Source organism: Brassica napus, chromosome A7 (assembly GCF_020379485.1).
Source record: "Brassica napus cultivar Da-Ae chromosome A7, Da-Ae, whole genome shotgun sequence".
In the NCBI taxonomy this organism is placed as follows: Eukaryota; Viridiplantae; Streptophyta; class Magnoliopsida; order Brassicales; family Brassicaceae; genus Brassica; species Brassica napus.
In genome coordinates this window covers 17,063,748-17,088,984 of record NC_063440.1, presented here as the reverse complement: position 1 = coordinate 17,088,984, position 25,237 = coordinate 17,063,748, and the positions used below count along the sequence as shown (strand labels likewise).

The 25,237-nt window shown below is 34.8% G+C and overlaps 5 protein-coding genes and 1 long non-coding RNA gene across 8 annotated transcripts; 3 read left to right on the top strand and 3 right to left on the bottom strand.

Annotated features, from left to right (window-relative positions):
• Positions 1 to 1,938: 1,938 nt before the first annotated feature.
• On the top strand, positions 1,939 to 4,922 carry LOC106352890 (ABC transporter G family member 18). Its single transcript, XM_013792537.3, has 3 exons — positions 1,939 to 2,075; positions 2,360 to 3,226; positions 3,374 to 4,922. The coding sequence occupies exons 2-3, from the start codon at positions 2,471 to 2,473 to the stop codon at positions 4,739 to 4,741; spliced, it is 2,124 nt and encodes a 707-aa protein (XP_013647991.2). The 5' UTR covers positions 1,939 to 2,075; positions 2,360 to 2,470; the 3' UTR covers positions 4,742 to 4,922.
• A 336-nt stretch (positions 4,923 to 5,258) lies between these two features.
• Positions 5,259 to 7,151, top strand: LOC106356732. 2 transcript variants are annotated; one of them, XR_001272148.3, is made up of 3 exons: positions 5,329 to 6,219; positions 6,387 to 6,529; positions 6,824 to 7,151. It is a non-coding gene; the product is annotated as an uncharacterized LOC106356732 (long non-coding RNA). The 2 variants fall into 2 exon arrangements; XR_007315028.1 differs by having other exon boundaries at positions 5,259 to 6,219; positions 6,387 to 7,151.
• Positions 7,152 to 10,560: 3,409 nt separating this feature from the next.
• Positions 10,561 to 14,300, top strand: LOC106352888 (227 kDa spindle- and centromere-associated protein-like). 2 transcript variants are annotated; one of them, XM_013792534.3, is made up of 5 exons: positions 10,561 to 10,729; positions 11,206 to 11,501; positions 11,584 to 13,378; positions 13,469 to 13,675; positions 13,790 to 14,300. In XM_013792534.3, exons 2-5 carry the CDS (start codon positions 11,251 to 11,253, stop codon positions 14,090 to 14,092), a joined length of 2,556 nt encoding a protein of 851 aa, XP_013647988.2. In that variant the 5' UTR covers positions 10,561 to 10,729; positions 11,206 to 11,250; the 3' UTR covers positions 14,093 to 14,300. The 2 variants fall into 2 exon arrangements, with proteins under 2 accessions (XP_013647988.2, XP_022544640.2); XM_022688919.2 differs by lacking the exon at positions 10,561 to 10,729 and adding an exon at positions 10,744 to 10,871.
• On the bottom strand, positions 14,277 to 15,903 carry LOC106352889 (CDP-diacylglycerol--glycerol-3-phosphate 3-phosphatidyltransferase 2). Its single transcript, XM_013792536.3, has 6 exons — positions 15,594 to 15,903; positions 15,432 to 15,529; positions 15,313 to 15,363; positions 15,123 to 15,236; positions 14,986 to 15,042; positions 14,277 to 14,898 (listed from the first exon to the last, which is right to left on the bottom strand). The coding sequence occupies exons 1-6, from the start codon at positions 15,721 to 15,723 to the stop codon at positions 14,695 to 14,697; spliced, it is 654 nt and encodes a 217-aa protein (XP_013647990.2). The 5' UTR covers positions 15,724 to 15,903; the 3' UTR covers positions 14,277 to 14,694.
• Positions 15,904 to 17,759: 1,856 nt separating this feature from the next.
• On the bottom strand, positions 17,760 to 19,806 carry LOC106352887 (phosphoribosylformylglycinamidine cyclo-ligase, chloroplastic). Its single transcript, XM_013792533.3, has 8 exons — positions 19,292 to 19,806; positions 19,115 to 19,209; positions 18,927 to 19,028; positions 18,805 to 18,864; positions 18,547 to 18,719; positions 18,378 to 18,480; positions 18,140 to 18,298; positions 17,760 to 18,063 (listed from the first exon to the last, which is right to left on the bottom strand). Exons 1-8 carry the CDS (start codon positions 19,581 to 19,583, stop codon positions 17,890 to 17,892), a joined length of 1,158 nt encoding a protein of 385 aa, XP_013647987.2. The 5' UTR covers positions 19,584 to 19,806; the 3' UTR covers positions 17,760 to 17,889.
• A 722-nt stretch (positions 19,807 to 20,528) lies between these two features.
• LOC106352886 (protein TONNEAU 1a) lies at positions 20,529 to 22,586 on the bottom strand. Its single transcript, XM_013792532.3, has 8 exons — positions 22,329 to 22,586; positions 21,963 to 22,095; positions 21,717 to 21,805; positions 21,472 to 21,594; positions 21,166 to 21,290; positions 21,039 to 21,064; positions 20,812 to 20,959; positions 20,529 to 20,725 (listed from the first exon to the last, which is right to left on the bottom strand). The coding sequence occupies exons 1-8, from the start codon at positions 22,413 to 22,415 to the stop codon at positions 20,683 to 20,685; spliced, it is 774 nt and encodes a 257-aa protein (XP_013647986.1). The 5' UTR covers positions 22,416 to 22,586; the 3' UTR covers positions 20,529 to 20,682.
• Between the last annotated feature and the right edge of the window lie 2,651 nt (positions 22,587 to 25,237).

Below are 25,237 nucleotides of genomic sequence, written 5' to 3'. Positions count from 1 at the left end.
TCTAATTATTGGATTTATAAAGACAAAATAGTACTATAATCCGACTCAAAGAAATTCTAAAATAAAATTTTGTGTATACGAAATACTCTGAAATAGGATAAGACATGCGATTTACGTATGATAAATTTATATGAAAATTATTTAAGAAATATCGTATGAAAAAATAAAATTTATATTCTTGATTGAATTAATATTTTTGGCCCTTAAACAATTTTTTTTATTTTTTTTGTTAATTACATAATTTGTTTACTGATGAGCTGATCCTATTTTTAAAAACTATTTTAGGTCAAAAAATCACTTATCGCATAAGAACCTAACGTTTAGACCGAAGAATCTCAAGCCTACTATTTGATTACAATGACACTATGTCAGCTCGGTGTTATATCATGATTTAATAATTTAAAAGTTAATTACATTTATGAGAAGTTTACGTTCACGTGCCAATTATGTCTATCTTCAATATTTTTCTCCTTTTTGTATCGTTTTTTCATTTTGGTTATTACTCGATATAAATATTGATTTTTGAATTTATTCTCCTTTTGTTCTTTTGTTTTGGCCTAAGATTTAGAAAATGTTTAAGATTTAAAATCATTAAAGAGATACATACTAAGGTTAAGATACACGCCTTGAGCAGAATAAATATTTTATATTTATTACTTATATGTTTTGTGCATATTATGAAATAATAAAATAATTAGTATATATTAAATAACTAAGAAATCATTTAATATTATGTAATAAATTGACGTACGCATATAAATCAAACGGCTGCTCTTGTTTATTCGCAATTTTAAGCTAATTTAATCAAAACAATCAATCTTGTCTATTATATATGATATAAAACAAAACTTAAATGATATTAATATAGATATATAGTATATTATTAATATGAATATTTATTAAATGAGGTTTCTACTAATATAATTTTATGATTCTTTGCATATTTAACGATTTGTTTCTAATGTGGAATGTTTAGTGGTTTCAATAATTTATAATCATTAAAAATGAAGATTTAAAAAATTAAATATTAAATTTTCAATATATGTTCAATGCAAATATCAAAACATAAGCATGTATTTTCATATGATGTATAGTTTAATTTAAAGGATATATATATATCAACACAAACACCTATTAAATAAAATTATTTATTCTTGTTATTTTATAATAATTGTATCTTATTATAGAAAAAAATAAACATTGATCACAAAAGTTTATGTGAGATTTTTAACAGTTTTAGTAATTTATACTCGTTTTGAAACATTAAAAATACAACATATACAAAAAAACTAAAATTTTCTTATATGATTAATGTAATTGTGTAATTTATTTTAGTAATAAAGAATTAAAAAAATGATAGAAAGTAATTAAATTGTTAGCAAATTTTTATTATTTAAAATAATTAATTGTCATATATATTTTAATCACATTAGGTAATTCCGTAGGTTTTATTTAATAACAGAATATATAATAAATTTCAATTTGATAAATGAATGGTCCATAATGGTCATAATATATAATATAACTTTCTATATCAATTTAATTTTGGACTAACAAAATTTTTAATTGATTATCAAGCCGTCACGTAAGTAAAATTAGCATTCCAACTACGTGACGACTCAACATAACATTTTTTTAATTAATACATATTATAGCATTTTAAATGTTTCTCTATTAATATGTATGAGATATTAATTTAAGACCATAATGGCAACAAAAGATAGCAATTTGCTCATTGTTATTTTTTTTCTTTTATACATCGTTATGTTATTGTCTCGTAAATGGAGGTTCTTAGGGTGGGATTCTTATATTTTGCTAACCCCCTGGTAAGAATCCCCCCCCCCCCCCCCCCATTAAACATGCTGTACTATTTAAAAGATATGTTTCTCATTTCTTTTTTATTTTATTTATTTTGGATTTAATTTTTTGCATAAAATTAATAAATGAGTTCTCTCTTTTTCTTATAAATAGGAAAGAGAGAGAGATAGTGCTATGTTCATACCCCCCAAAAAAAAAAATCTGAACTGCAGGTATTGTTTTGGCTCCCAGAGAGAAGATTACTGAGATTTTAACAAGTAAGTTTACAATTTCCTAAATTGAGCAAATAGTAGTTCTACATTTCTACTTCTTTATAATGACTCATGATCTTTAGAAAACTTTAATAAACTAATTTATCAATCTTGACTCACCGATATAAAAAAAAAAATCCCGTATTATATGATTTTCGTGTGCATCTTGCGCATATCTTATTTAAACTTACATAATTTTAATTAATTAGTTTGTATTTTTCTACAGAAAACTGAATACAGATTCCATAAGCATTTCCATATAAGAATATATACATTTATGGTTTTCTCAGGGTTTCCACATGTACAGTGATACTTCACTGTTAGCTTCATCTCCAAGAATACACCGTTAATACACCGTTAACTGACGTCAACACAAGAAAAATAAAACACGCGCCTTTAAGATGCCTCGTGTTTCAGCGACATCCCAAGAAATCTCCCCCCACGGCGGCAACGAGTCACCGACGCTCGGCGAACTGCTAAAACACTTCGATGACGGTGACCGGAAAAAACATTCCGGCGAAGAAGCTTCGTTTCATCACATACTTGACCTCGCTTCCCCTGAACTACGACCCGTGCCATTTCTCTTGTCCTTCAACAATCTCAGCTACGACGTCAAAGTTCGCCTGCGGTTTAACTTCTCGTCGCCGGCTCCGGTGAAAACTCTGCTTGACGGTGTTTCCGGCGAAGCTTGCAACGGCGATATCCTCGCCGTTCTCGGAGCAAGCGGAGCTGGGAAGTCCACCTTGATAGACGCTTTGGCGGGAAGAGTGAGTAACTTGAGAGGCACGGTAACTCTAAACGGAGAGAAGATTCTACAAACTCGTATGCTAAAAGTGATATCAGCGTACGTGATGCAAGACGACCTCTTGTTCCCGATGCTCACCGTCAAAGAAACCCTAATGTTCGCTTCCGAGTTTCGTCTCCCAAGAAGCTTGTCCAAGTCGAAGAAAACAGAGCGCGTTGAAACCCTAATCGACCAGTTAGGGCTTAGAAATGCGGCTGATACGATAATAGGAGATGAAGGACACCGTGGAGTCTCCGGCGGAGAGCGGCGGCGTGTTTCGATCGGGATCGATATTATCCATGATCCTATTGTCTTGTTCCTCGACGAACCTACTTCAGGGTTGGACTCCACCAACGCGTTTATGGTGGTGCAGGTAAAGCAGCCGGATGAAACATTTGCCTTATTCTCCAAATTTATCAATTTTTTTTATTAATACTAACGTATTTTGTGACAAAAATTTAAAAATGGTTATTTGAGAGAATTGTTAAAATGTTTATTATCCCTCCGGTCCTGGGTGCAGGTTCTTAGACGTATAGCTAGGAGTGGCAGTATTGTAATTATGTCGATACATCAACCTAGCGCTCGAGTCATAGACTTGCTCGATCGTCTTATCATATTGTCTCGTGGCAAGAGTGTGTTCAATGGATCTCCGACAAGTCTTCCCACATTCTTGTCGGATTTCGGACATCCAGTTCCGGAGAAAGAGAACATAACCGAGTTCACACTTGACCTAGTTCGAAAGCTCGAAGGGTCTACCGAAGGAGCTAGAGAGTTAGTAGAGTTCAACGAGAAGTGGCAACACAACCAATCAGCTCGAGCCACGCCAATGACCACACCTTACCAAGGCTTGTCTTTAAAAGAATCCATTACCGCAAGTGTTTCAAGAGGCAAACTAGTCTCTGGCTCGACCTGTTCCAACCCCATTTCGATGGAGTCAGTATCTTCATACGCAAACTCTCCACTGGTCGAGACGTTCATCTTAGCCAAACGGTACATGAAAAACTGGATGCGTACACCTGAGCTCATGGGAACACGGATCGCTACTGTCATGGTCACTGGTCTTCTCTTAGCTACTGTATATTGGAGGCTTGACAATACTCCAAGAGGTGCACAAGAGAGAATGTCTTTTGTTGCATACGGCATGTCCACAATGTTCTACGTCTGCGCAGACAGTGTCCCTGCTTTCATCCAAGAGCGGTTCATTTTCTTGAGAGAGACAACGCGCAACGCCTACAGAACATCTTCTTATGTCATCTCTCACTCTCTTGTATCATTGCCTCAGCTACTCGCTCTCTCCATTGCATTTGCTGCAACCACGTTCTGGACAGTTGGTTTAAGCGGCGGGTTAGAGAGCTTCTTCTTTTACTGCCTCATAATCTACGCAGGCTTTTGGTCTGGATCATCTTTTGTCACCTTCGTATCTGGTTTGGTTCCGAATGTCATGATAAGTTTCATGATCACTATTGCCTATCTTTCATACTGTCTACTGATGGGTGGATTCTACATCAACCGGGATCGGATACCTATCTACTGGATATGGTTTCATTACATTTCATTGTTGAAGTATCCCTATGAAGCTGTCTTGATCAACGAGTTTGATGACCCATCTCGGTGTTTTGTTAGAGGAGTCCAAGTATTTGATGGTACGCTTTTGGCGAAAGTGCCTGAAGCGATGAAGGTTAAGCTCCTAGATACAATGAGTGACTCTTTGGGAACAAACATAACGGAGTCCACATGCTTGAGAACAGGACCTGACTTACTTTTGCAGCAAGGTATTTCTCAGTTGAGCAAATGGGACTGCTTGTGGATTACGTTAGCTTGGGGTCTCTTCTTTAGGATATTGTTTTACTTCTCGTTGTTGTTTGGAAGCAAGAATAAGAGGACGTGAAGATAGTCTACACATTCAAAACATACTTCTGGTGGCCTTCAATGCATCTACCTACCTTTAAATATACGTATTTAAGTGAAGCCTAAGTCTTCTTCTTGTTGTAGCTTTTGTAATCAAGTTGGAACATTTATAACTATCACATTTTGTATTTCTCTTGGAATATAAGTTTGTTTTTGTTTTATGCCTTATTTCTTTTATTGGTTGTTTTCTTTCTTCAGGGTTTCCGGGTTCTGGCTTCAGTGTGTTTCCGGCTTATGGCTCAGATGATATTATGTATCAGTTGATTTTTGAACTCATGTGTATAAGTTTTAGTTGTTAATGATAATTTTTGGATGATAAAAAAAAGAAAGTCTAAGCGTTTAATGTAGTAAAAATGGATTCAAAATGCATTCGTATAAAACACTAAATGGATATATAAAACGAATATATGTTGTTCACATTCAATATGTACATAAAAAAAAAATATATATATATATATGCATTCATTAATTCATATAAAAGATTCATAACGTAAAGCTGTTTGGTGGCAAATAAATGACCAAACGTTTGATTTGTTAGGGTAAGAAATAGCAGACACATATTTTCTTTTTTAATAATTCTTAATAATATCACCATATACTAGACTGCAATTTTATCTGGATATGCAATTGACTTGTCGCAGCATCGGACGTCTGAATGATATTAAAGTTCACTGGTCCAAGTTCATAACTATTGAAAGCCAAAGTGGCCAGAATAAGCTGCAATTCGTTCATAAGGGTAGCTCCCCATGGTGCCAGATGCTTTCGAGCATAAAGGATTAGCTCGTACCAACTCGATGAATCCTTGGAGCCTTAGTTGGAACTCAAGTTTGCTTTGAATGAAAAGAAGCCAAAATATAATTAGCAGTGACCACAACTTCTCTTTTTCATGCTACGAAGAGAATGGTAGAAAGCAATCTTCTGAAAGTTCACTAAGCGAGACTCAAACATATGTCGACTTCTTATAACCAGAACATAAATTGCCTCAAGGAATCATGTGGCTTTGGTAATCAGCAGGTATTACACGTAGAATGAGCATACATACCTTAGACCACCCGCAACGGGGGATGAAGAGGAATCCTTAGCTCTTAATCCTAGGGGATTAATAATATAATAACAATATAAACACTTAGTTACTTAAGGATTGATCCCTAAATAAAGATTTTAAGGATCAAATCCTTATAGACGTGGCAGCTTGGCATTGACTCTTCTTCTTGTACAACGACGAATCCAGATTCTGTAATGGAGAGAAGGAGCAGCCATGGGAGAAGAAGAAGGAAACAAAGGAACTGCTGCTTCATCATCTTCGAGATCTCCGCCGCAACACCACAGAGAAGGTGAAGTCGTTAGCTTCGCCGCCGTGCCTCCGCCTAACTCCGGACCCGCGTCAACCATCTTCCGCCTTTTATGCTCACGGTGGAATCAAATCCAATAGCCTATCGTTCTCCTCATCTGCATCAGGTATGCTTTAACCTTCTCGCACTCTCTCTCTCTCTCTCTCTCTCTCTCTCTCTCTCTCTCTCTCTCTCTCTCTCTCTCTCTCTCTCTCTCTCTCTCTCTCTCTCTCTCTCTCTTAAAGCTCAATACCTTTTTCGCAATCTTGAGATGTTAAGAGTTTCTCGTGTTAGGTTTCGTGTCACTACCACTCGCTGTAGAGAAGTAGCTACGCTCGTCGTTCGTACAGATGGAAGCTGCTCGACATGTTACTGGTTCGCTTATCAGACTTTGTTAAGTTTACTTTGTCTGCCTCGTTAAAAACCATCAAGGAAAGGTATGTAAATCATTGTGTAGACTTGTTTCTTGCCTACGCATGTGTTCTGCTTTCCTTGTCACCTATTACTCTGCTCTGTTATGATATTTAGTGTTGTGCATAGTCATACAATTTGTAAGATGGGTCTTATAATGTGGATGCTCTCTATAATCTTTATACATCAAACTTAAAAACCAATGCTTTGTGAATCAGACTCTGATTGTGTTCAATTGCTTCCAAGACCTTAGAATATAGGGAAGTCTCTATCTTTATGTTGAATGAGTTAAATAAATTGTTACATATTTTACCAAATAGGCAAGGAAAACCATAATGAACCAGAGAAAAAACTGGAAGCTTGTTCCTGTTAATGAAAATGCACAAAGGAAAAGGAAGCCATATCCTGCAGGTGAGATGTCATACTTTGAATGTTGAGTATTGTCTCTTTTGTGGGTGTGATTTGTGGAGGTACTCTTACTTGTTTTATCTCCATCTTAGTTAGTTATTTCAAATTTCATATCAGACTCTCAACTATTTGAGTCTCTGGTTTTACTTTCTAGGGTGATTTGAAAACCTTTGCTGGTATGAAGAGGGTGTGGCTTTCCCGAAATTTTTCTTATATATATGAAGCCTTTTCTAACACCAACTTAGCCTTTTTCATTCAGTCACTATATGTTCATACTATTGGTAAGTTTAGGTCTATGTCTGATATAACTAAAGTTCTCTACTTTAAGCATTCATTAGCCTTCTCAAAGTCTCAACATTGAGGATGTGAAGAATCAGAAAATTCAAGAGTTGTGTTTTATTCCTAAGAACTCCAAACTGGAGAACACCATTGGAGAAAGAATTTTGATTAGGATCCTTAACTATTCAAAAAAAAATTAGTTTAATAATGCTAAGAACTCTAATGGTAGTAACACCATTGGAGATGCTCTTAGGGCAACATTATTGCAGTCTTTAGTTTGGTCCTTAAGAGGAGAGGGCCCACAAAAACACCAGAACGAAGGAGAAAGTCCCTAACTAAGAGACATTTTGGTTTGGTCCATGTACTGTTCGCGGGCCCCACTGAAACGTGGCGGCCCGCGATTGGTTCATTTTTAATTTTTTTTTTAAATCGGATAAAAATAAAAATAAAAAGTTTTAGGACCAATTGTTAAAGATTCAGCAATAATGATGCTCTTAGACTTTTTCAAGCGTGTTTTATTAGCTACCTCCCTACGTTTAAGGGCGTCAATCACTCTCTTAGCTTCTCGAAATATGTCAATATCGACAAGGTCCTGAAAAAAATGAGACATTTACTATTTGGTATTTCATAGAGATGCAGTACAAACCCAAAAATCATCTCCACTGCTTATAAAAAAACACACGGAGACATATATATCATGATCAAGATGCAAAGGAACATAGTATATGAAACATTATTAAAATAGAATATTAATAAACAAAATACTATAATATATATTATTCAAATAACATAGTACAATCAAGAATTTATAGATACAAACGAGTGGTGGTGGTTACGGTGGAAAAAGTGGTGGCTGATATCAAAGAGATAGTAGTGTTTTGAATGATGTTATGGCAAAAATATGAAAGCGCCCACTATAAATTTGGTTAATAAATAAAAGAAGTGATAACAATAGCTACCGTGATATGGTGATAGAGGCCCAAATTATTAAAATTGTTTTTTTTCACAAAAAAAGTGATGGTGGATTGGAAGAAATAGTGATAGTGGTATGTAATTGAAGAAGACGAAGTTTATATATTTAGCAACCGGAAAGTAATGATAATATAGTATATATTTTAACAATAGTGGAAATTGTTTAATTTTAGTTAGATACATAATTATGCTTTATTTCATGGTTACCTGGATCAATTTCCTTAAATAAAAACAATTGTCTCAATTTAATTTTAAACCTATAGTGATTTTTTATTTACCTTTTTTGTTTTCTTATATATAGTTGGTAACTTCCGACATTTTTATGTTGACAAAAAAAATTGGTAACTTCTGAATAAAAAACAACTCATATGGTCATCTCCTATATTGTTAAAGATCATCAACAAAAAAAACAAACAATGTCTCTTATCATTGTACCTTTTTTATATTCACTATCTTCCAATCGTATAATTTTACCTCTTTTAACTTAAAAATCATTAAAAAAAAATCATATATATATATATATATCAATACTATTAAATTAGAAACATGTCCAGTTGATAATAGTTGAGTCCAACTTAAAATATAACTGCATCTAATTGATTATCTAAATATATCATATAACCACCTTGGTAAAACAATTTTGTAACTTCCACTTTTATTCCAAAATTTTCGGATCCAATTCTGTCATATACGAATGTTACTAATAAAATAATTTTGTACCTACTTCTAAGATAATGATCCACTACTTTCAATATTACAAACTGTCGACTATGAAGTCCAATAAATAAATATTATGTCATTTGGAAACAGTAATATTGATACTATACTTTAATAAATATTATTTTCACCACACAAATTAATGGTAATGAACTAAGGTTTAATTAATGTTTAATTGAATCTAATTATTTTCCGGTCATTGAGCTATTAGATTGAGGGTCTGACTGGTTCAAACGTAGCGTTGCGGTTACAGAAGTTTGCGGATGCGGGTGGTTATGATTATTAGCGGGTTTAAGAGATTTGTACGACTGGTTATGCGGTCAGAAATCGGTGTGTTTGCGGGATACTTATGACTGGTTAACTACCAAATACAACAACAGTTAAATAATAAATTAATAATATTTATATTTTATACAATTATAAAAATATCAAAAATCATAATATTATAATAAATATAAAAATTATATTTAGAAAGTTATAGTATAAATTTTTTAAAATAATAGAAAATATTTTTATTTAAATTTTTTATAATATTAGTTAAAATACAATAGATATATTTTAGTATTTTTATAATTCCAATTTAATTTTTTATTGAATAATTTTATTTTTGTATTTATATTGTTTTAAGAAAAAAGAAAAAAAGTATCATCCCGCAACCGTCCGCAACCGCAAACGCTCGCAACCGCAAACGCTAGCTGAAACCATCTTTTGAGTTTATGAGATTTGGAGCGGTTCAAAGGGGTTTGAGCGATTGTTGCAAAACGCCAACAACCGCTAGCAACTGCAAAAGCTGCGTTTGCGGGTGGTAGCGGAGAAACCAGTCATATCGTGACTGTAGATAACTATGTCATTTTTTAATTTATTTTAAAATATAATTATAAATATATTAATATTAAAAATAAAAGAAAATCCCATGTTTAAAAACATAGTAAAATTTTAAAATTCAAATTATTTATTTTTCATTTCACATAAAATATAATTTAAACCAATTTTATAACAAATTAAATTTTAAATTTTAAAAACAATAATTTAAACAAAATTAGATTATATGTCAATCACCCATAAGTTCTCCCATAATTTCAACTTGCAGGTTCTGGTTTTAGCAGTTTTTGCGGGTTATCAAGTTTTTAATTGATGAATATTTTTCAAACACAAACCGGATTCAAAAATAAAAACAACAAATGACATATAAATTTTATAATACATGAACAAATACTTAAATTTAACATAAAATTACTTATTTTTAAATCTTTGGTTAAAACCCGAGTAAATATTTCAAATATCTCCAGTATTTGAAGTATTTTGGATTACCGTTGCTGCTTTAATGAGTTTTTGTACAAAACTCTGGAGCCACAAACTTATTTTAAATTATGATTATAGTTTTCCGGTTGTATCTAAAACTAAATTTCTTGAAATAATACAGAAAAATTGAAACAAAAAATATACCCGTCCTTTAAAGGACGGGTCAAAATCTAGTATTTACTTATATCACCACTCAAACCTATAAACATTTTGTTTACGAAAAAAAAAACCTTGAACACCCTCTTTCAATTAATTAAATAAAAGTAGAACAAAATGACAAACCACGCTCCTCTTCTCCAATGTGCTTATCCGCGCAACGAAATAATTCAAATGTTTGACATATATACCCTCCACTGATACTCTTTATTACAGTCACACACCACCAAAAGTAGAGGGATAGCCGTTTCGATTCTTCTTCCTCGTCAAACGACACTCTCTCTCTCTCTCGCTCTCGCTTCGTTCAGATCAAATCGACGTTATCTAACGCCGTTACTAAATCTGCGTTTCGGTTTCTTCTCCGTTCGAATTTCGAAAGATCGGTGTTTATGGTAAGCCCATAAATCCCCAAGATCCTCTCTTTTTCAATTTTGAAAAAAAAGAGCGATTCTTTGTGTTTCTTTGATAAAGCAATTTGCATAAAAGTTGTTTCCTTTATCTTCTTCATCAGTTTCTCCGCAGGCTAGGTCTCAGGTTCGATTTCGTGCCTTTGATTCTCCAGGGTTTTAGGTTTAGCTTTGAAGATGTTAGGGGTAGTTTCGTCTTTTAATTAGGCATCACTCGAATGTTATGAGCTTATGATTATCTATGCAAATTGCAAAATGTGATCTTTCAATCCTTTGATTTGGTTTTATTATGTTTTGATTCCACCTGCAGTAGTGTTTGCATCTCCTTCTGATTTGAAGATGCTAAGGGTAGTTTGGTCTTTAGGCCTCTATGTTTGCTATGATCAAGTCTGAGTAGTGGTTATCTATGCAAGAACACTACTTTGCTGCAAAATGTGATCTTTCAATCCTTTTGATTCCAGGTGCCGTTGTGTTAGCAACTTCTTTTGACTGGAGATAACACATCAATGAAGAAGTTCTTCTTCTTTAGATCTTCGTCTGGTAATGGTGAGAAAACAGCGGATAGCAAGATGAGAACCCAAGCTAGTAATCAGACTGAACAAGAGTTCGATAGTGTTAACTCACAAGGCGAGGCTTCTGGTGGTCCAGCTCTTAGACGAAGCCTTTCCTTGTCCTCAGCAGGTTTCACTTTCGATAAGTTTGGAGAAACTTCCACCAATGAGCTAAGCCAGGATAGGCGGCGGGATCATTCATCTCGGTATGCTTTTGATCTTCCTATTCAGATTTTTCTGATTAAACATGTTTAGGTGTTGTTAATAGTGATGAAAACTATGTGGCAGATGTTTCACTCCAGAAAGACAAGTGAGAGAGAGGCAGTTTGAAGTCCAGCAAGATTCATCTGGGAGCTCATCAACTTGTTCTAGTAATCTCTCTAGTAAAGTTCTGGACCGTTATATTGATGGAGAAGAGCATTTAGAACAGTGCAAGCAAAAGAGTACTTCTTCACGCAGTGATGTCTCTAGCAGCATTAACCGAAGGAGGCTTCCACCTCGAGTCCACTGTACATCTCCATCAAACAATCTCAATGACAAAAGGAAGTCACATTCGTTTAGGGAAGCTAAAGGCACCCGCCATCGTTTAGCTTCTACTGATCGTGTGGAGAATGGATCGAGGCATGGATCGCCTCGTTCGCTTGCAAGAAATGTCATTGAAAGACTCTCTGAGAGTCACGGCAAGTCAAATCATGAACCCATCACTATTCAAGATGTCTACGGTGGATCCCGTGATAGAACTTTTGACTCAGGCTCAGATGTCACTGCTCAACGTTATGAAGCTGTGAAGGAATATCATGCGCATGGCTATGGAAAGCATCAGCAAAATCATATTGACTCAGAGCTGGAAATGAAAGTTAAAGAAGCTGAGAAGAGAGTGACAGTGTTCTCTGAAGAAATGGAGCAGCAGAGATGCCTTTCTGACTGTGATTTTGATGTCTCATCTCTGGTTGGAGCGATTAGGAAACTAGAAGACGAGAGGCTCAAGTTGGCATATGAGAATGTAAATCTTTTGCGCTCCCAAATGGCTGAGAGAGCTTCTGCCAGGGAAGAAATGAGAGTGTTGAAGTCAGATTGGGACTTTAACATACAGAGACTAGAGAAAGAGAGGAGCGAGTTGCAGGCTGGATTGGAGAAAGAGCTTGATAGAAGGTCAGGCGAGTGGACTTCAAAGCTTGAGAAATTTCAGTTTGAAGAGAGGAAGATGCTGGAGCGTGTCAGAGAGCTCGCTGAGCAGAATGTCTCACTTCAGAGAGAGCTATCGGCTTTGCATGAAAACGAGACGGAGAGCAAAGGCATGATCACACATTTGGAGAGAAGAGTTGCAGAGCTGACCACGGCAGCAGATGAGTTGCATGATGAGAACTCGTATCTTAAGCAAACTCTCTCCCAGGTCAAAGAGAGCTACGCAGGTGCTACAGAAGATATTGATTTTTTAAGAAGGAACTTTGAAGAGAAGGATCAAGAATGCAAAGAGTTGCACAAATCTGTTGCGAAGTTTCTGAGAACGTGCAAAGAACAAGAGAAGACGATTGAGGGGCTTCGAGATGGGGTTTCCGAGGAGAGTAAGAAGCAACCGTCAGAGAAGAAACTGCAGGTGGAGCAAGTAAGGTTGACAGGGATCGAGCTTTCACTTAGAAAGGAAGTTGAATCAATGAAGCTTGAAACTGACTCTCTTCGCCAGGAAAATATCTGTCTGCTGAATCGATTGAAAGGAAACAGCGAAGAGATAGACGTTACAACGCTTAAGCTAGAGAATGAATTGAAGATGCGTATCAGCTACTTGCAAGACCAAGGATTGCCAATGCTAAATGAGAGCAACCACCTGTGTTACAAGTTACTGAAGTTCATCAAAGGGAAGCTAACTCAGTTTACTGAAACCTCTCAGGATACAGTTTTGATGAAGGACGGGTTAACCGAGCAGTTTATGATTGAATCTGAAATGAAAGTCCATGGAATAAGGCGTGGAACTGAAAACTTGAAGAGGAGTTTGCAAACAGTGACTAGTGTGGTAGCTTCAAATTCAGAATCATCTTGCTCAAGTACGGGTAGGCCTAAGGAGCAAAGAAACCAAACAGTTGAAGTGAGCCTCGAAATAAATGTTCATTTCTTAGTTTTTCTCTGATGCGTTCTCGTTTATGTCTTCGCTAACGTTTGGCTTAATCTCATGTAGGATAACCTTCGAGCAGAACTGAGAGCTGAGACCCTAATCACAAGTTTATTACGGGAGAAACTGTATTCCAAGGAACAAGAAATTGAACAGCTGCAAGCAGAAGTAGCAGCAGCAGTACGAGGCAATGAGATTCTGAGATGTGAGGTTCAAAACACTTTAGACAACCTATCAGTGAAGACTCACGAACTGAAAGACCTCAAGCTCCAGGTATAATAATACCAATACGTCCTATGTTTGTGTGTTTTGTGTGGCTCCTGGAATGAAGAAACTATTTTCCAGCTAATGTAACTAACTACTTAACTTTGATCGTTTTGACAACAGATGTTGAAGAAAGAAGAAAACATAAACCGGCTTGAGTTAAATCTCCAGGAAGCTGCGAAAGACATAACAAGCTTGAAATCAGTGTTACCAAAAGTGACTGATGAAAGAGACCAGATATGGAGAGAGTTGAGACAAAGCTGTGAGAAGAACATGCTGTTGAGCTCAGAGAACGAGACGTTGAGAGGGACTATAGATAGACTGGAGGAGAAAGTGTTAGAGAAAGAAGGGGAGATCACAATACTACAAGACACAATTGGAAGCAAGCATGTCAACATCTTCTCAAGTCCTGATTTCAAGTATTAAGAAGAGTCTTCTCTGTTTAGTCTTCTGGGATTTGTTTTTTTTCTTTATACCTGTATCATCATTTTCGATGATGATTAGTCATTCTTTTGGGTTTATAGATATGATTTGTTCATCCTTTTTCTTGCTTTTGCTTTTGGATTTGCTTATCACAAAGATTCATACATGAAACGAAGCCACTGAGATATTATATCAAAGATTTGTTTTTATATATGTTTATATTGTATCAGGAAAAGATTGAAAAAGAATCTACATAACACATGCAACAACTGTTCTATTTCATTATCTCAAGAGTTCATGAGCCCAAGCAAGTCTCCAACTAGAATGAAACTGCACCTGCTTGCTTTCTCCTTCATTGTCCAAAAAATTCGTGCTGCCTGCTTCAGTAAAAATCAGTGTGCAGCGAGCAAGGAGCAACGTGATTCAGAGAGATTATACAAAACCAAACCAAGCTGAGTATGATCGCAGTACCCAAAGTTGAAAACAGAACTAAAGCATCATAAGAGTCTTATAGTGCTTTCTTCAAGAAGAGATGTAAATGCTGATGGGCGAGTCTTCCATTCTATGTGTATATACTGAACGCAAAAGCCAGAAAAGCAATCTCGCTACTTCTTCTTTAGCAGTACTCTCACAATCTGTCTCATATAAACAACTAAAGACCATATAGAGAGACCTGCAGATACATAGAGCAACCCAATACCAGGCGGTAATAGCCTCTCAAAACTGCTATCCCGGCTTGCAAGCAGTATGGTCAGCGCTATCATCTGCGTTGCAGTTTTCCACTTTCCCAAGCTATTTACAGCAACAGCCTAAGAACATTTATCAAAGCCATTTACATGAGTAAAGTAGGAACAGTAACAAAAAAGCTCTCAGAGAATGAATTTGATCACTTTTACCTTCGAAAGCTTGCCGTTCTGAGATGCAGCCCACTCTCTTACTGCCGACATAGTAATCTAGAAATGAAAAGTATTACCGAATAGTTTAGAAACCAAGAGCTGGTAAGTGCAACTTACAGTAACTTTATATACCTTACCTCTCTACCAATGATAGCAATGGAAGGTACAGTCACTAACCAAGGAACTGGTCCAAAAACAACAGCGTCCATAGGTTTAGTGCACAGCAGTATCAACGTTGCTGCTACCATAAGCTGCATATCCATAACTTTTCAATCAGAAAGATAAAAGTCTTGTGATGAAGACAAAGGAAGAGAGACTTTCTCTAACCTTATCTGCAACTGGATCCAAAAAAGCACCAAACGCAGAGCCTAATCTCATCTGAAATAACACAAAAACATCAAGCTTCACCTCATATAAGATGAAAAGGGTATTCAAAAAGGAAGTACCTTTCTCGCAATGTACCCGTCAAGCCAATCTGTAATGGCAGCTGCAATGAAGATACTCGTTGTGGCAGTTCTCCCCCACCAGCAATCAACGTAGAAGGCTACACTCAAAGACAGAGAATCAAAAGTTTGAGACTTTCGTTTAGATCTGATGATTAAACGTACTCGCGACGAGGATCGGAACGGCGGCGACACGGCCGAGGGTTAATACGGTGGGCAATGTAAGCACTTTGGAAGAATCTTCGCCACCATTATAACTGTTCTGATCCAATTCCGCGGTGTCTTCTTCGCCCATCTGATCTGCAAATTAGAAGATCCGACTTTCTCCGGTGGCGACGCCTCCGCTGAGTCCGGAACCCTAAGCCTTTGTTGAACGCATAACGGCCAATGATAATGCAGTTTGGAGTTATGCTAACGTGCACCAACGAGGACAGTACAGTGTTAAAGCATCTCTAATGGTGTTTCAAAATGAGGAAAAATGTCAAAATGTCACATTATTAAACTGTTTTTTTTTTGTTAAAACTGGTTTAACTGTTCAAAAAACACTAATTACGATAAATTATCACATAAACTAATATCAGATTTGATTGGTTAGAGTAATTCAAAAGTAAATTAAAAAAAAATAAAAGAAATATCTTCAGCTCATAAAATATCTTGATTTTTTGGAGATTTGTTTTTGCATCAATATCTTGCTATATGTAGCCGATAATTACATCCATTATTCTCATTGTATATTTTTAAATAATCCAGAAATTTAGATCATATTAAATTTATACGCTACTAAAACTAAAATATTGATATAATAGACAAATACCCAAACATATTTAATATACTAAATAGAATTTTTATACAGTAAAAATAGATTTCTTCTTAATATATACCAAAGGTAAACAAAGGGCAGGATTTTAGATGAATTTAGTATCTAAACTGACAAAAATACATTTTAGAACCGATTGATAAGTAATTAAGATGCAACTCAATGTAATAGCTTTAGTTAGCTTTTAATTGTATGCATAAGTTGATTTGTCTTTATACACCTTGACATCATCATTTCATACTTTAATATACACAAATATGTATAAAATAAAAAATATATATATGTTTATATCCATATATTTATATTGGATATTTTAAAAAGTAAAATTTTAATTTGGTGCACGTATTCACATTGCGGAGAGTCTATTAGTGGAAAACAGTTTTGTAGATATGTTGGTGATATACAAATAATATTTTTTTTTGATAAGTTTTGATGGATATATATATGATCATGGACAAAATTTGTTAGTTAGTATCAGTTTGATCAAGATATATGTAGAATATCAATATTCTGCACTTTCAGTATGATACAAGACAGAAAAAATATTCAGGAAACATCCAGATGAGCGAATATCATACATTTGTGTAACCGAATAACTATAACAAAGTTTTAGTGAGAATATTTTTGGGTGAGTTGTGGATGTAAAATTTGTAGATGGAGGAGTTGTGAATGAGTGAATTGTTGACAGATACTTATGATATATTATGTTTCAATTTTATCAAGTTCATGTTTCTCCATCTAAACATTACATTATTAAACAAGATGTGTAAATGGAAAATTCATAAAATATGTAAAATATATATAAATATTCACTAATCAAATGACCAAATTACATACAAATATCACATACTTATGTTACTAAATAATTAACGTGTATGGACATAGATTTGTGGATGAGTATTTCGTGGAAATGATTTTGGTAGACATGATTGCGGTTGACAATTACGGGCTTGATTTAAGTTTTTGTGGACCAATTTTTATGATCAATCCTTTTATTTTTATAAAGTGACTTTATAATAGAACTGAAAATGTGAAAATATTTTTTGGATCTCCATATATTTGATGATCGATTTTCTTCGAGCATATTAAAAGGATTTAATTGAATAGTAATAAAATTTCCACAACTAGAAACCAAAAAGAATTAAAAGAATAGGTTTCCTGCTTGTTAAGCCGAAAATAAATCAAAAACATTAAAACACTGGATTAGTGAAAAAATAAAAGACCAGTTGACCAAAAAAAAAGTTTATTTATAAAGAAGTGATCTAGAGGGAAAAGAAACCAACTCTGAACCAAAGACGTTAAGCTCCAAGACATGTCATAAGATATATTAAGCCTTTGAAGTTTTTGTTCCAGCAAATCTTCAAATTTTCGTAGGTATAATTGTCGTACACATTTAATTAATTCTGGGACACAGTTTGACTTATTTTCTTATTTTGTTGGTTTACTAAGCATATAAAAAGATAAATGAGTTTTAGCGAGGTGAGATACATGACATGAATGGTGTATAAAAACCATTAACGGTAACAAAAATGGATTAAAACTTGCGAAACAAAGTGGTCACATCTTCTCTCACACAAGCTTGAAACACAGTTCGCACGGTCCTATTCAGAACATTGATAGTTGGTAAAAAACACAAACATGGATCTAATGATATGTCACACCTTCACCATCTACAACCTCTCCAATACGATACGCAACATAGTCTCCATTCTTGGCTTCACCAAGTATCCTCGAAGCGGCCTCTGGGCTAACCACCAGAACCATCCCTATTCCCAGGTTAAACGTCCTTCTCATCTCACTGTCTTCTATTCTCCCAGACTTCAATAACACACCAACAATCAAAACATTTGAAAAACATACATCGTTAAAGAGTCATCTTGAATGATCTCATTACCTGTTGGATCCATTTGAACAATGGTGGAAGTTCCCAAGCATCAGTGTGGATAACAGCACCTAAACCGTCAGGGAAGACGCGAGGGATGTTGTCTGTGAAACCTCCACCTGTTATATGAGCTATCCCTTTCACTCCTCCTCTGCTGATTATGTCAAGTACCTGTATGGATACACAGAGAAAGAGTTGGTAACATATGTGATCTAAACTATTTGTTGACAAAAGAAAAAAAAAACTCAACCTGCTTGACATAAATGGTAGTGGGTGCCATTAAAGCTTCACCAAGGGTAGTTGATCCACCAGGAAGCTCATCTTTCAGCGAAAGACCGCTTCGAGCCACCACCCTGCAAACAATAGTGGTCTTTTTAGTAGTAAGTAACTAAGTATCTGAATGCAACCAATAAACTTACTTTCTTACTAAAGAGAAGCCATTGGAGTGAACACCACTAGATGGGAGGCCAATAAGGACATCTCCAGCAACTATGTTCTTCCCGTTGATAACAGAATCTTTCTTCACTATCCCAACTGCAAACCCACTGAGATCGTACTCTCCCTCTGCGTAAAAGTCAGGCATCTCCGCAGTCTAATACAACCAAACCAAACCAAACCAAGATTATGGAATGTACATAAACTAAGCTATGACTTGGGTTCTAAAATGTGAAACATACCTCTCCACCTAAGAGAGCACAGTCTGATTGCCCACAACCATCAACAATCCCTTTAATAACCTGGAAAGACACTCTTCATGACTATCAAGTCCTAAAGAGCAAAAGATGAAAGCAACCAATACCTTCTCTGCAAGGTCAACATCGAGACGACTAGTAGCAAAGTAATCTAGGAAGAAGAGAGGCTTAGCACCGGAAGTAACAATATCATTCACACTCATAGCAACCTGCAAACAAAGGAACAAAAACAATGAGTGTGTCTCCAACAAAAGGTCACACACACACACACAAGACAGGTTCTTGATTGTGTTACCAAGTCGATTCCAATGGTGTGATGGATCCCAGTCTCAAAGGCCAGCTTAAGCTTAGTCCCTACACCGTCCGTACCAGCTACGAGATAAGAGTCACCTGCTCCGACCCAAATCATAAAAACGAAAACTTTAAAACATTCTCAAAAGGGTGAAAGTTTGAAGCTTTTTGTGTTGTGTACCTAATGGGAAGAGACCACCGAAGCCGCCGATTCCAGGAGCCATCTTAGCGATTCTTCTAACGAGCTCAGTCCCGGCATCGATGTCTACACCTGAGCCTTTGTAACTGAGACTCTCGGTGTCGTCATCTTTCTTCGACACTGATAGAACCCTTGTTGTTCTTGTCTTCTGAGGAAAGCTGACGGAGAGAGGGTTAGGAGATGGTGAAGTGGAGGAGAAACGGTGTCGGTTGATGGAACCGGAGGAGAAGCAGCAAGAAGAAGGAGAAGAAGAATGCAAAATCCGAGATTCCATGGATTAAACAATACAACAAGAGTAGAGTAAAGGCGACGCCGGGATAAGACAGACTGAACAGAGAGAGTTTGTGTCTGAACGAGGGAGAAGAAAAGCAAAGGTAAACTAATTTAAATCATAAAGGCCTTAAACCCTAAAAAATGTAAAGAGGTAACACGACCCCCTTTTCATTTTTTTTTTGTTACCACGATTAACACCTGAACCTGAAAGAGCAAACAACTATAAAAAATGTAAAGAGGTAAAAGATCATTTTTTCAAATTAAAATATATTTCCACAGTTCTTATACATATTAAGATGTAAATCAAAAGCTGTACATTTTTAAGTTTTCACAAATTAAAATATATATATTAAATTTTAGTTATAAATACATTCCTTTTATAATAAACAATTCCAACCAAAATTTAATAAATACAATTAATTTTTAAAAATTTTACTATTATTACCTAATAGAAAATATATTAAAAATTTAAGAAATGTCTTTTTTTGAAAAAAATGCTAAAACATGTATCATTTTGAAAACAGATGAAAGCTTTTTTAAATGCCTATGGCATAAACTGTTGACAATAAAAAAAAGAAGTTATGACTTTTTCTTTTCTTTTGTCAACAAGTTATGACTTCAAATATGAAAAAGGTCCATATTCAAAATGCAATCTACAAGGTTTAATTATAGTTGGATCCACCACACCATGTTCGCAGTTTATTTCTTTTGACCACCAAACTTATATGATGATGCAAGATTGGTGAAAGTTACATTTACTCTATCAGACTACCAAAACTGCTTCCACTTTGAAGAGGGATTACTTTGAATACTCAAAGCAGTGATAACCCATCAACAGAAGAAAGTGAATGACATGGCCACTACTCACTTACGCAACACACTATTTTCCTCCTTTTGATTGTTCATTGTGAGTTCCTTCTCTTACCAAACCAGCTCAAGAAAAACATTAAATCGTTCAATATGATCTCATGAAATAGCCTTAAAGAGACAAAGGGGTTCCAACGAAACACACAGTTTGCAAATAAAGAACATACATACATATCACACGTACACAAACCAACACTCATTCTCAGAAGCTGCATTTTATTCGCAACCCTAACTCAATCCCTCCCATCTTCTTCATTTGCTCCATCTCTCACATTCCTGCAACACAAAAACATCAACACTTTCAAGCTTTTTCCCTTTTTCCATTTCAAACTAACGATAAAAGCCTTCAAAAGGTTTTTTACCTCCAGGAGGATGTCATGTTCCGAGTTTTCCTATCAAGCTGAAGATTTTCAAGTGCCGCTGAAGCTCTCATTACCTCTTCATGCGCATCTTGATTACCGTGTCTCCAGTTGATTTCATCTTTTCTGTAATTGCTCCCACCTCTTCTATCTGCAAAAACCATTTGGTATACGACATTATGAAACTTAATACTATTTTAGTTCACTAAAATAGGGGAATGATGACTCACCCGATCCTTGGGATCCAGATCCCGTCCTGCACATTAATTCAAACACCAAACAAACAAGTATAAGAGTGACTCAGATAATGCAACAGGAAAAAGATGTAAAGATGTTTTATTTGGGAGATATGTGTGCCTTCGTAGAGGAGGTAAATTGTCAGAAGCAGATGATCTGCGAGGAGGATTCCTAGAGTCAAGGCTTGATGAAGACTCGGTTTCTGACTCTCTCCTTGAATTACCACCCATGTTCTGTGTCATGCTCTGCAAACAAAAAACAATAATGTTGTTCATTAAACCTGAGCAGAAGCAGAACAAAGCAAAGACAAATGATAAAATGTTTTACAGTAAAAGCATGATCCTTAAATGTGTAGACAATTGTTAATTTGAGTTCCTTCTTTTCTCTAAACATATATTCACAGGGAATAAGGAGAAAAAGAGATACCTCGAACTTCAAGAATCCTTCAAGAACATCGAGAAGGAGAGGTGCGCTATCTCCATTTCTATTGAGCTCATAACCATGGTTGCTGCTAAAGTCGCTTAATTCAGACTTCCAAGAGTCCTTTTGCTGTGCATAGATTGTTCAGGCACCAATGCAGATCACCAGATCAGTAAGAAGCACGGTTTTAAACTGCATCTACAATCTACTGAACTAGACAAACAAAATAAGAGAAGCAATTACTTGATTACCAAATTGCATTCGGGTTGATACACTTTGAGGGTGTGATCGAGTTGCGCCCACTCCAAGTACTCACAAACTAACGCACAAAGCAACCTACCTGCATAACATTCAACACCTCAAAGTGAGGACCTACTCACTCAACCGCACAACCTCAATGTTCATATTCTCACATAAGAATCGAACTTAAAAACCATCACAAAGAAGTTAAAAACCACATAAAACCAATCTGAAGAGAGATAAAGGCAAAGAAAGACCTGAAGGAAGAGCATGAAGCTGCCTAGCACGGTCATTGCAGCTTCCCAACAAAGCTGGAGGCAGCCCTTCGTTGTTCTCAATCACTCGATCCTCTTCTTCAATTGCCTCAAACACACTCGCTCGTAACTCAGCCTGCCATAGCAACCCAACTATTATATTATAAGCTCCTCATACCCTAGTTTTCTATAAAGAAGGAAACTTGGAATCGAAATGAACTTATTGAGGAATCTAAGATGCATTACAACATCAGTCACATTCAAACCCGGATCTGAACCCTAGAAATGTACAATTGAGTTTTTTTTTAAATTAAATTCTATCTAAAGCTGAAAGGTTGAAACTTTGAGATCTATCATCTCTATAGTTACCCGGATCTTAGCGAGGACACCCTTCTTCTCGAGGGTTCGAGTGACTAAGGTCTTGAGATCCATCATCTCTCTAGTGTAATCGTCCATCTTTCAAAAATCAAAAAAGTGTGCAACTTTCGGATTTTGAGAAATTGGGTTTTCCGTCGTTGTTGATTTGAAGATGTTCGCCGTCCGGAGGGAGAGATAGAGAGGTAAAGGTGTTTTGCGCGATGTTAACGAAGAACACACATCTTGCAGGCATTTTCCACTTTCCTGAATTACCCCCCAAAACTATTGATTATTTCCATCCTGGTTCAAACTTTTAAATTTTATACAATTAGCCCCCAATTGATGTGGATATGTTTCGATTTACTTTTTATTCTTTCTTTGATTTAGAATGAAAACTTGATTTTGAAAGCGCGGGATAATTTTTGGTAAAAACTTTATATAATCGTATTTTTCTTGAAAGTAGGTCTAAGCATAATAATTTTAGTAATTCCAAGTCTGTACCGAACTTAAACCAAAAAAACCCGATCTATACCCAATACGAAATGTAAGAAATCTCAAAATTGGTCTTGTAGGATAGTACATCATATATCTGAATCCAAAGTGTTATTAGCCGAATCCGAAAGGGCAACCCGAAAAAACAAAAAAAAACCATAAAAAATCCAAAAAAACGATATGAAAGTCCAAACTAATCACAAATATAGATACTTGAAACATAAATACGTACTTCAAATATTCAGTTCAATATTTATTATGAAATTATATCAAAAAATAAGTATTTAAATTTTCAATAAATACCTTAAATATCCAATTCTATATAAATAAGTTTATTTCTTATGTTTTGCTTTAAAAATTTTGGAATTAACTTCGGATATATCAGAACCGAACTAATATAACCTGAATTGGAACAATATTTGGTTACTTTATGGATTTTATGATGTGATATAAATTAGAAGCAAAACCAGTGTGTTATATCAAATCTGATCTGTACTTATAAATTTACCAGAATGAGACATAGGATTAGATATAAGTTTTGAACCGAAATGTCAAATACCCAACCCGTACCCAACGGATACATGAACGCCCGAGCCTAACATTACATATGTTTTATGTTTTGTTCAGTTAGTTTTATATTTGATAAATATTGTTTATGTTTGTTGGAACAATCCGTAAAACTATGCTCATAAAAAATATCAATAATAACATGTTCCACCATATCATTAAATATTAATAACTATTATTATTTATTTTATCATATATATATATATATATATATATCTAATTTTAATACTCTATCTATAGGAATTACATTATTATGTATTTGGTCTGATTTTTAAATAATTTGTTTCTTGCATTTGAATTAAAGTACAATTATATATATGAATTAGTAGGCATATATAATACTATTATATTAATAAATAAAATATAATTGATTATTTACTTAAAATTAGTGTTAATATAAATTGAATTCGTTATTTAAAAAACAATAGATTAGTTATTTCGTTCCTTAATTTTAGGTTAAGGTATACATATATTTAATAATAATTCAATTAGATATAAGTAAAAATAATAGTAAAGCTAGTTAAATGTAATTGTCCAACCTAGATTATTTGCAAGTGATAAAAAATAGAACTCTAAGTTAATAGATTAGATTCTAAAATAAATGGAACTTATAGTATTGTTTTGATTATGTAAATATTTTTTTTTAAAACTTTCATTATCGACACTTTTATATCTTGAAAAAAGTGAAAGTATCTTACTAACATAGTGTAGATAAATAATTTGTAAAGATGTTTCGTGATGTTATATTCCTTTGTGATATAAATATAGTTTAGTGTATATAAATATTTTTAAACATATTAATCACTCTCCATAAATATAAGATAATTATTATATATAATATATCAATAAAGTGTAGAAAATAACTCTCGATCTTGCATATTCCTAGATACACAAGTGCAGTTTTGTGAATATAAATATCTTTTATACATACAGTATATCAATTATAGTTACTATATTTAATTAATATACTAATAAACTTCAGCAGACATAGGGCAGTTACTAACAAAAATATTGAAAATAAAAATAAGTCCAAAAGTTAAGGGATGTTATATTTATCTTTAGTGAGGTATGAATAAGTCCAAAAGTTAATAACAACATTTTTAAGTAGATAAAAATTAGGACTCTGTTTTAATAGATTAGATGTGGGGGGCATTGGAAGAAGAGTTGTCTCGAGATTCAATTGGATCGTTAAAAAATCCAAAAAGTTAAAAAAAAAAAACTTTCTCTCTCTCCTTTTCTCCAACCTCCTTCTAGAAACAAAATTTCGTTCAATTGTTTTCATCTCCAGTAGCCGGTGGCTCTTGCCGCCGGTTACTATCTTTACTTTTTGTTTATGTAATTAAATAAGACTATTCGATCTTTGAATCGATCTTCGTTTGTTCTGATTAGCGGATTTTCTTCTTCCTTAGAGGATTTTGTTGTGTATCTTTTTTTTTTTAAAAAATTGTTTCCTCTTTCCCTGTTTTAATTTATTCTCCCGTTTGATTTTGGGAGATTTTAATTTTCTCCTAAGTTATGCTTGATTTATTATTCAGCAAGAAATCAATCTTCGGGTTCTAATACTTGGGCGGAGTATCAAAAACTGATATAAAAAAATCGAGTGGATTGACAAGCAAAGAAGAGATGATGTGGTTTCAGATTAGCCGGAGTTTCTCTACTGAAAACGTTCCGGCGAGACTCAGCGTTTTATCTTCTGAAGCTTCTCACTGGTTTTAATACTTAAGGGATGATGAAGAATCTGAAAAATTCAACGGCGAACTCGGGATGGCGGAGCGGTCAAGCAGTTTCAACTGGATTGAGTTTCATGGTCTTCGACGGCAGAGATTCCGGCGACACCGATGATGCTTCCCCCGTTTTCCAGA